Here is an 11,849-nt window from a genome sequence, read left to right as displayed (position 1 = left end):
GTGTGTGTGTGTGTGTGTGTGTGTGTGTGTGTGTGTGTGTGTGTGTGTGTGTGTGTGTGTGTGTGTGTGTGTGTGTGTGTGTATTTTATCACACATTCGTACATATTTTATGTTTTAAAAACATAAAATATGACAATTATAATAATTATAAGTATAATAATTATCAGGACAACCTGGTGATCGTGGTCCTCCAGGAGCTATTGGATCAAAAGGTGCTACTGGAGATCCTGGACGACCTGGACCAGCAGGATTACAGGTATACAGTAATATTTTATCTAGAAATCATGATTTCTCAGTCAATTTGAATTTGAGCGAAAAAATACTAAGATACGTAACACATACTTGATGCACGTAAACAAGTACGTAGATCGTGCAATGATGTAGTAATACTGGACACATAATCGACGACAATATCTAATATAAGCAGTAGAATGCGATTCACATATTAATTTAATTTTATACATTGAGAAGAATTGTATTACAATATAATATTAGATAATATATATAATACAATATATATAATATATACAATACATATATATATATATATACATATATACATATTAATATATATACATTAATGTAATATTTCATAAGAAAAATATATGTAAGATATGGCATTCAAATATCAGCCGAGCTTGAATAGTTTCATTTTAGCTTTTGACTTGTTGAATTTCATTCTATCGAGCCATACAATATAGCATTTTTATAGTAAAATTTTAACATATTATGTATTGTAAAAGTATTATATTTGATATATAACTATTGAATAAAAAATTCAGGGTGCACGTGGTTTAATGGGTAGGCCCGGAGCCACCGGGAAACCAGGTAATCCTGGGGAACGTGGAATTCAAGGTGCGGATGGCAAGCCTGGAGAACAGGGACTACCTGGTCTGCAGGGTCTACCAGGACCAATAGGATCACCAGGAGAAAGAGGATATTCTGTAATTGCTTAATGATTCTTGTAACGAGTATACAGTAACAAATATAATCTATAATATAACTTGAACATAAAAATATTTTTGTATACAATATAAAAATAAAGCTTAACAATGTAAGTATTAATATAAACATTAATACTATATTATCTCTAATGCTCTGATATTTTTCTCAAACTTTTATTCTATTAGGGAGAACGTGGAAAAGATGGTGAGCCTGGCAATCCAGGTTCACCTGGTCCAAGAGGAGATACTGGTAAAGAAGGACCTCCAGGAGTAGCGGGTCCACCAGGCCCATCAGGAAGCGACGGCGCACGAGGTCTTCCGGGGCCCACTGGCTCTAGAGGTTTTCAAGTACGCAACGTAGAAACATACTGTAATTCTCGTAATGTAGAGGATAAAATATAATTTATTAAATAAAACATGTGCTTGTACATATAGGGTCTTCCAGGTGCCGCAGGTAATCCGGGTGTTCCAGGCAAGGACGGAGAAGCAGGAGTACAAGGACATCCCGGTCCGCCGGGAATGGTCGGCGATAGAGGCGAGCGAGGATTTCCGGGAGAAAGAGGACTTATTGGACCTCCAGGACCTATAGGACCTAGAGGAGAAACCGGAACACAAGGCTCTGACGGTCTTATTGTATGTCTTATATTTCGATTTTGGGCATTCATATTGTCTGGAGATGTGTTCCAAATTAAGCATGAAGCGCATGATGTATCATTTATCTCTGTTGCACACTTAATTATAAAAAAGAATAAAATAATGGTACATCATGCGCTTCATACGTAATTCGGAACGAAGTATATAAAAGCTCGTTCACAAAGTTACAACAAATTAAATCTATAATTGGCAAATTTTATTTCTTAATTATAAAAATTGTTGTATTTGTTTTTATTTTTATTCTTTAAAAAATTAATTTTATTAAAAATAATAAACTTTTAAATTTAAATGTAATTTTATATTTAGTGAGAATTCTCATGAATTATTGATTTGATTCAGATTTTAAACACTTACATTAGCGTATGATAGATCATATATGTATATTGTATGATAGATCGTATATGTATATTGTATACTGCTTAAAAAAATTATGCGTAGAAAAATTTTGGGCAAAAATTGGCCAACTTTGAATGATAATTTTGCGAAAAGTTATCATAGGATAATGTTTTTTTTAAATTAAAGCTTGAACTCTCTACTTTAAGACGCTATGGCCAGATTTTAAATTTAATGCACTGCAATTCTCAAAATATGAGGGTGTATTTGTTATATTAAAAATTGTAAAGTTTGACGGAATACATGAACTTTGTAAAATTTTTTGGGGGAATATCATTTGCAGTAACATAAAGTTTGAATTTTTTTTTAATTTAAAAAAAAGAGCTGCGATTTTTTTTTTCGCAAAGTTACAGCACTTTAAAATAGCCCTCGTATTTTTGACATGCAATACTGACATTACCTGCGTTACCGAATATGTATCATGATGAAATTGCTGGATGGATTTTGCACATTATATTTCTGCGTGTATGTAAATTTCAGAAACACAATGTGCAAAATCCATCCAGTAATCTCGCTGCAGTACATATTCGATAATGTAAGTAATGTCGATAGTAAATGTTAAAAATGTGTGGGCTACTTTAAAATGTTGTAACTTTGCAAAAGAAAAAAATACACAGCAACTTGTTTTTTTTTAATTAAAGGGGAAAGTTCTTTATGCCGCTACAAACGGCATTCCCTTAAAAAATTTTAGAAAGTCTGTGCATTCCATCAAACTTTACAATTTTCAAAATGACAAACACATCCATATTTTTTATATTTTAGAGTTACATTGGTAAAGCTGCATTAAACTTAAAATCTGGCCATAATGTCTCAAAGTAGAAATTTCAAGCTTTAATTAAAAAAAAAACATTATTCTACGATAATTTTTTGCGAAGTTATCATTAGTTATCAAAGTTGGTCAATTTTTGTCTAAAATTTTTCAATGCCATAATTTTTTTAAGCAGTATATCATTATGAGAAATATATGTGTAAAGTTTATGCATTTATATATTATTCCAGGGTTTACCAGGATCCAAAGGAGACAAAGGAAGTTTCGGTTCACCGGGATTATTAGGACTTCCTGGCGCGAGAGGATTACCCGGAGAACCTGGACTGAAAGGAGAAAGGGGCACAATCGGACCAATCGGACCCGAAGGTCCCTCAGGTAGCATTATATGTTATTTATAAATTAATTAAAAAATTTAAATTAATTTTAATATAAACAATTACAATTTGAAATAGACTAATGAGAATAAATCTAATTAAATAAGAGAAATGCTATTGTTCGATTGTAACAGATCATGATGATCAAATGTTTCTGTATGAATTTATATACATAAATAATTTTGCAAACCGTGCATCGAAATCTTTTTCGATCTTAAAACATAATCATGAACAGAGAATTAGAATAGTAAAATATCATATACTAAATTGACAAACAATTTAATAATTTTTAGTGCTGATAATAATATAATCATATTATATTAAAAATAATTTTTCAAAAATTAATACTTTTTTATTTAAATATTATAGGACATATTGGAGAGCGTGGTCCACAAGGAGAAGTTGGACCTCCTGGCTCTCCTGGAGAACCAGCTGAACGAGGTGATCCAGGTCCTCCTGGTCTCATTGGTGAGCCTGGAGCTCCTGGTAATCCAGGAGAAAGAGGACCTCATGGATTACAGGGCTCACAAGGTTTTCCAGGCCCACAAGGGTTAATCGGACTTCCGGGTCTGAAAGGTGATCGTGGATATCCGGGTTTAAAGGGAGAACAAGGAAATCCGGGACTACCTGGTAATAAACAAATAATAAATAATTCTAAATTGTTAATAATTAACATAATTGTAATTTATGAAATATTTTATGTTTTTATTATATATAATTGCTATGTATTACATACTATTATAAATTATACTAAGATGATTCATATCAAAGTGATTGATTTAATTATTATTAGCGAAATTTAAAAGTATATGAAAAAGTATAGTTATATCAACGTATTCAATACAAAGGGGGACATCATATAGTGGAAACAATTATTTATTATAAGTGGAGGCATTGGAAACATTCAAGATCAACTTCATTTTTTTTTAATGGAATTTTTTTAATGGAATATGAATTTTTTACACAATATGATTCCTCTAATTACTTTACATATAAAAGTATTAAGGTAGAAAATCAATCACCATATTAGAAAATCAATAATTTGTGAGATATGTTATACTTTATTCTGACATAAATATACTTTATTTCTGACGTAAAATGTTAAATAATTAATGAATTATTAATTTTTTGATAATCACACTTTAGTACTTTGTAACCGTACTTAGCATGGCATAACTTCATCGCGTTTTCTCACACAAAAATATCGAGAATTTGATCTTCAATGTTTAAAAAAAAAAATATCGTAATTAATCTTCAAGTGACCGCTCAACTAATGAACATCAGACACAAGAAAGCGTATTCTTGCTCGATATTATAGATAATTTGAAAATTGATATTCTTTTGCAATTAAGATCAGATTGAAGATCCTTAAACAGGACTTTCTCTAGCGACGGAGGCAAACCGATTGCTCAGCTAATGTAATCAGTGGGTGATTCGTATGAGTGGGAAAAGTCAGAGGACGAGAGAGATAGAAGATATCGATCATCACAAAATTACATATAACAAATAACAATATTGTATTTGAGAATTACGCGATACAAGACGTTGATTATAACATACGGATCTCGCACAGTTGAATCAAGATTCTCGTTCTTAAGATTATTTTTCGCTCAAAGATTATTTCTCGACTTAATTTCCGAATGAAAGCGAAAAGTTCATGTAGCAACTAATCGTTTCAACCCGAATAAAGAAGACAATAAGACACACTTGTCGTAAGACCGTTTATAATTACACGTAATTACAAGAAACGACGACATGATTTACTTATGACGAGAAGAGCAACGCTAAGAATTGTTAATTGCGATACAGAACGATTTAGCTGGATGGTACGCAGCAGCTGGACTCTCGATACTCGAACTGTTTTTCCCTTTGAGGAATAAAAGTATATTTATTGCGCGTTAAGCGTGACCCATTCAGATTTCGCGACACGCTATTGGCCATATATAAAAAAATAATACTCGTCTCCAAAAATTCGCCTCCTCAATCAGATATCTGCTGGTATAGACTCCTTGAAACAATGGCTGTGTTCAGTAGAGAAAGCTTTACAACTGTTGTAAAATTTTTCAGTATGATTTATATTTAGATCCATAATAAACCAACAATAAAAACCAATTATATTGAAGAATTTTACAACAGTTGCAAAGCTACTTTCTCTGTTAAACGCAGCTAATGACTTATACATTTATACGGCACACTTAATCGGGTTTAATAATATCCATAGTTATGAAATTGGCTAATCGTTCCATTCTTCCAAGGAATAGCTATGATTAATACAGATAATATCCGTAATTTGATCCAATTTCATAACTACGGATATTATTAAACTCGATTAAGCGTGCTGTGTAACAGAGGTCAATGTCTTCGGAATCCTCGACATCTGCAATCAGCTTGTGTCACAACCAGTTAAAATGTATTATACAGATGAACTAGTAAAGTAGGAGACACACAGAGACCTAATCAAAATTAGGTGGAATTGGATCAGACCCTAATTGATCTAATTTCGATTCTCGCGACCCAGTGAATAGCGTGAATCCATGATGTAATCGCGTGACTTTTCGCGATATGGTGCGGGTTCAAATTGCTGGGCAGATTATTATTCTCTCTTATTTTCTCTTATTTTCTTACATGGGCGACTCCTCATATGATCTTGAGTTCATATGTCATTGCTCGCTAGAACACAGTCCATCTTCTGCGGTGCTGCCTTCGAATCCTCCGTTGTTTCCTTAAAGAGAATTTCTGGATACTTGATACCTTGTTATGACGTTGTCTTTCTTTACAAAATTGATTTTTTTAAGAAAATTTACAAAATTTCCTTACAAAAGTATCTTCTTCTTTTTTGATTTTGAATGGTCCTGGTCTTCTTTTCGAGGTTCACTTAGCTAGTTTTCTTCGAGATGTGGTAAACAAATATAAAAATTGGAATGCAATCCACCTCGAACCGAGCAGGTGTAGCAAAAAGAGATAATGCAATCAAAATGAAAATGGAAAACAGCTCTTCACTGGGGCGACCTGTAACCACGACGAAGGGACTAATAATGTGATACAATTGCATAGTCAAAGCCGGCCACGCTTTTCAAAAATATAATTGAGATGATGCAACATTCGAAGCGAAACAAGATTCGCATTCGATCTGCTTGAGTGCATCCATGCGATTAAAATTGGTGTCAGTAGTACAAGGCATCACAATCAATGGATGCGAAAAAAAAAGAAATATACGATCCCGTCTGTGAGTGTTTACTGCTATTGGATGATCTAGAAAAATACACCAATAGCAGCGAATGTTCATGGATCCGCCCCGTAACAGTTAAGTCTAATGAACGCAATCTATAATATGTGCTATAAAATTTGTCACGTCGCATTTTCCAACATGTTCCTATCATAGTTCTTACTCACTCCAACAGGCATTGGAGTGAATAAAGAATTATAGTAAAAGCATATTGGAAAATGCAACGTTAGCAAATCTATAATACCATTTTTTTTTAGATAGTTTGGTTAATAATTTTGATAAACATCATGATAAAAATGAAGATGAAAATGATAACTTTAAAAAATGTTTCACTTATCTATTATTTGGTATAAAATTTTATATGGAGAATACTTTTATATTCAATAAAATAAAATCGGAAAATTTGTAAATCCTTAAGAGAAAAAATGAAATTTTTTTCTTAAGATTACGATAAGAAGAACGAAAAAAGACTAAAATTGATGATGTTCACTCAATTTATGGCTTATATGAAGATTTTTCGATTTTCACTGAAAAATAACGATTCATCATAACTTTAAATGATTTTCTCAGCACATAATTTTTTTTCTTCGTGATTCTATAATACATTCCAAATATTAAATAGAAAACACTACATGAGCCAAATTAGAGGCAAAGAATAGTGTTACTCGTTAGTCATTTTGAGACAAAAATTTTAGTACTAAAATGTCAAGATTATAGTTTTTGAATTATAAGCATTTAAAGTTAGCGAATTATATCGTCTAAAATTTGCGCGTTAAGTGTGATTGACATTTTATGTTGTAAAATAAAATATCAAACACACCTAAATGCGTGAACTTTAAGTGATTCGCTAATTTAATTCAATTCGCTTATAATTCCAAAATTATTGCAGCCTCGACATTTTAGTATTAAAATTTTCGTTTCAAAATGACTTTAGGAATCTATTATTAGTAAGTGTTGCGGTACACCTGAGACATCCTCTGCAATAAACTATATATTTTTAATATATTACATACGGATACTAATAATACATAATGAAATTATTTTTTATTTACAAATGAGGAAGGTAATATTTCACGTGCACATTTTATTTTTTTAAAACATGTATTATGACTCCCAGTTGACGCGAATCAGCGAATTGCGAGTATCTAAGAGAGATTATCAGTTCTCAATAACAGTTAAATTACGATACAATAAAATTACGAATAGCATGGGTTCAAATTAATAAAAGTTTTTATTATATATGAATTGATTAACAGGTAGTCACGGCGAGATTGGAGCACCTGGACCTATTGGAGTTACTGGTGCTAAGGGAATCAGAGGTGATCCTGGAGTACGAGGTGAACCTGGTTTAATGGGCCCACCTGGTATTATAGGACATGTTGGACCATCAGTAAGTCATTAATCTCCATGAATCATATTAAATTTTAATAAACAGATGTACACGCGCGCGCGCGCGCACACAAACACACACACACACACACACACACACGCACACACACACACACACACACACACACACACACACAACACAAAACAAACACATACATACACGCACACACAAAAAGCATATTGTGAGATAATTAGAACATCGGAGATAAAAGAGTAAATAAAGCATTGGATTATTACTAAAAATATTACAGGGACCACCTGGAAATATAGGACCATCTGGTGCTCCTGGATTGCCTGGTGTCAAAGGTGATGCGGGCGATACTGGACGTCCTGGAAATCCAGGTCCAATTGGTAACCCTGGTCTACCTGGAATCGATGGAATTAAAGGCGAAAGTGGATCTCCAGGCTCTCAAGGACTAACAGGTTCTCAAGGACCTCAAGGTCCGCCTGGCGAAAGAGGTTTACCGGGCCTACCTGGTTCCCCTGGTCCTATAGGGAATAGAGGATTACGCGGAGCTCCCGTAAATAAAAATATACACTTAAAGAAACTTAAATATACACTTAAGTTACACTTAAAGAAAGAAACTTATTGGACTGTATATGTGAATACACAACTAATAAGAATTAAAAACCTTTAACCTCGAAGCTGGGGTGAACTTCCGAAAACGTCAGACGTTCAATTGTCACGAATTTTGGCAAAAATACTCTAAATAAAAAAAAACTCTAAATAAATAATCAAATGAATGTCCTTAAATGGATTTTCATTGACACAAAGATTTGAAAATCGGGCGTCTGACGTTTTCGGAAGTTTATCCCGAAGCGTTAAGTGTTCAAATAATTCAATACTACAATAATTCAATACATATCATCATAAAAATTGCACGCCAAATTGATTTTCTAGACTTTTAAAACGCAATTTTGACAGAATTATAGTAGTAATATCATAATTTGATGCTCAAGCAATTTGGATTAAAAAGATTTTAATAATTTATTTATAAATTTATTAAAATCTATAAATAATTTTATTGTAAAAATATTATTTCGATCAGGAATCGGACCCGAATCTCCCTCTTGCCGGATGAATATCCTTAGGCACCGAAATTTGATAGTCTGTGAGGACAGTTGTCCGGCAAGCGGAAGATTCGGCAATATATTCGGTAATAGTCATGATGACGTATGATAGTATCGAATTATTTAACCACTTATAGCTTTGATCGTTAAAGCTTATTTCTTATTATGTAGTTATTATGTAGTTATGAAATAGTTTAATACAAAATAATTTATTTTTATTACAGGGTGAAATAGGACAACCTGGAAAAACAGGAGTGGAAGGTCCGCCTGGACCTCCTGGATTAATAGGTTCTCCAGGTGCTCCAGGTCATACAGGAGAAATAGGACCGGAAGGACCAATTGGAAAACCAGGTCCACCAGGTATAGGAGGTCGACCAGGTGATAAGGGACCACCTGGAGTACCTGGTGCTGCAGGACCATCAGGTCCTCCTGGATTATCTGTACAACTTTTGTTTTATCTTTCTTTGTATAAACAAAGTAATAATAATTATCAGTAATAGTTTATTCCTCTCCTTTTAATAGGGACCACCTGGACCTACCGGACCTACCGGACTTACTGGAGAACGTGGTCCGAAAGGTGAAACAGGGCCGCAAGGTGTAGAAGGTCCACAGGTAATGGGCTTTCAACTAACTTAATGTAATTCTGATAAGTTTGAAATTAATTAAAATTAAAATTTAAAAAATTAAATTAAAAATATTAAATTAATTTTATACATATATAAATCGATTTTTAAAAATAAAATTCTTGTAATAACGATATAATTTATGTAAGAATTTCATCTTGAGCACACATACACATGTTCTAATATTTTCAGGGGCCACGAGGAAAACCCGGCCCAGCAGGTCTTGAAGGTATAAAAGGGGATCGCGGAGAAGAGGGACAAAAAGGAGCTAAAGGACATCGGGGATTTACTGGTTTACAAGGATTACCTGGATCTCCTGGTTTAATAGGAGAAAAAGGTATACCTGGTCTACCAGGACTTCCTGGTAAAGACGGAGAATCAGGTATTAGAGGTAATCCTGGACGAGAAGGCAATCCTGGTCCTACCGGACCTGTGGGAAATCCTGGATCAAGAGGTCCACCTGGGGAAGAAGGTCGCCAAGGATCACCGGGTCTTCCAGGACCTCCTGGACCACCTGGTCCTCCTGGAGAAGTGGGTTTCGGTTACGATGCAGCGTCTTTAGCAGCATTTATAGGTATGGCTATAATTAGTCCAAATTCTACTATATTTTTAAAAAAGTTTATTACATGAACATTATATAAAAAACTTCTAAAGAATATCCAGAACATCATCTAGATAAATTTAAACGTATGTTTAGATTTTTCTATATTATTTAAATTTTTAATATATTAAAAATAATTGAATGAAAAAATTTACTTTTATTTAAATTATAAATTATTATAGTTAAATAGTGTTAAAAAATTATTTACTGTATAGGACAAGGCCAAACCAAAGGACCAGATCCACTTGGAGATGAACCACCAAGAATATTTAGTAAAGATATCACTGAAAAGGAACGAAGAGAATTACTTTTGAAAGCATACGAAAATTTAAAATTGTCGTTCCAAAAATTGATGAAACCGGATGGTGAAAAGAATTCGCCTGCTAAAACTTGTCGAGATCTATTTGCCGCTTACCCGGACAAATTATCTGGTAAATTTAAAAAATCATAGTTACAATTATAACTATTCTTTATGCTTATTTTTCAAACTTTGTTTTTTTCAATAATAACAATAAAATATATAAAATTATATAAAATAATAGATATATAAAATTAATTAAATTTCTTTTTAGGAAAAATCTTAGTTAAAAAAAGTTTTAATTGAGAAAAGCGAATATTAAAAGTGACAAATGTATAGTATTAATACACATTCTATACTTGAGTATTTAAATAAATTTTTGCATTAACAGGCGAGTATTGGATTGATCCAAATGAAGGAGATATTCGAGACGCGATTTTAGTGTATTGCGATGCTGAGAAACGTGCAACTTGCATTTTACCAAATCCATCGCGTTCACCAGAGATCACTCACATCACTGATCAACAGGAAACCTGGTTGAGTGAGATAGATAATGGCATGAAGGTTGTATTATATTCTTTATACTTTATACTATTTCTAATTCCGCTTGTTAATTGTTGCAACAAAAAATATACAACGCATTACTAGATAAATAATGATTATAAAATAAATTTAATTATTTCGTACAGATTACATATAAGGCAGATAGTAATCAAATCGGTTTCTTGCAATTGCTCTCGAAACATGCGAATCAGAACATCACGTATCATTGTAAAAATAGCGTGGCTTACTTTGATTACGAAAAGAAAACATATAAAAGAGGCTTAAAGCTTTTAGCTTGGAACGATATTGAATTGATACCGCGAGGTAATCAGCGTCTTAGATATGAAATGATAATGGATGAATGCAGGGTAAGTCAATTTTCGAGCGCAATAGTTTTAATACTACCAATCTATTTGTCAGACGAAGACTTTTTTATGGAGGGTTTTATGGGGCTTTCCACACCCAGAGCTCAGAGCTCCTGTGGGTATTGAATTCCACACTCGAAATTCGGGCTAAAATGGGGCTATTAAAAAAAATGTATATTAATTTTTGACAATTTAAAAAAATTTTGAGTGATTTGATGAAAAACAGTATTTGTGACTAAAGTGTAGAAATATATTTCATATTCATATACAATAAAAGATAAAATATTTATGTTATTTTGAAATCACCATCCTCCGCCCGTTTGAATGATTCCCAGAAAAGTAAAAAAAGTCTCCGTCTTTGCTATTTAGATACTCCATTTTCATTTTTAAAACCGATGTTTATAAATAGTCTTAACATTTCAAAATTTGATGCTTTATTGATTTTCCATTTTTATAAATAATTATATTTAATGTATTAATTATTAATGTATTAAATTTGACTTAAATCATAAAATACAGATGTTCTAATTTAAGAAATACTAAATATATAGAAAGAACGTAGAAAATAAACAAAATACACATGCACACGCGCACACACA

At 32.7% G+C, this 11,849-nt stretch overlaps 1 protein-coding gene across 1 annotated transcript in view; it reads left to right on the top strand.

Annotated features, from left to right (window-relative positions):
* The window catches only part of LOC105622491 (fibril-forming collagen alpha chain-like), a 25,853-nt gene that overhangs the window by 13,748 nt on the left and 256 nt on the right, over positions 1-11,849 (top strand). The window contains 14 exon segments of the mRNA XM_012203908.1: positions 168-256; positions 783-944; positions 1,131-1,292; positions 1,380-1,577; positions 2,991-3,135; positions 3,504-3,764; positions 7,617-7,750; positions 8,001-8,270; positions 9,045-9,260; positions 9,343-9,432; positions 9,636-10,017; positions 10,260-10,475; positions 10,734-10,906; positions 11,032-11,253. Of these exon segments, the coding sequence (XP_012059298.1) occupies positions 168-256; positions 783-944; positions 1,131-1,292; positions 1,380-1,577; positions 2,991-3,135; positions 3,504-3,764; positions 7,617-7,750; positions 8,001-8,270; positions 9,045-9,260; positions 9,343-9,432; positions 9,636-10,017; positions 10,260-10,475; positions 10,734-10,906; positions 11,032-11,253 (2,720 nt within the window).

The sequence above is a fragment of the Atta cephalotes genome (assembly GCF_000143395.1).
Source record: "Atta cephalotes unplaced genomic scaffold scaffold00045, whole genome shotgun sequence".
Classification (NCBI taxonomy): domain Eukaryota; kingdom Metazoa; phylum Arthropoda; class Insecta; order Hymenoptera; family Formicidae; genus Atta; species Atta cephalotes.
Note: the sequence above shows the minus strand (reverse complement) of the source record. Positions and strands in the feature narration are given on the sequence as shown.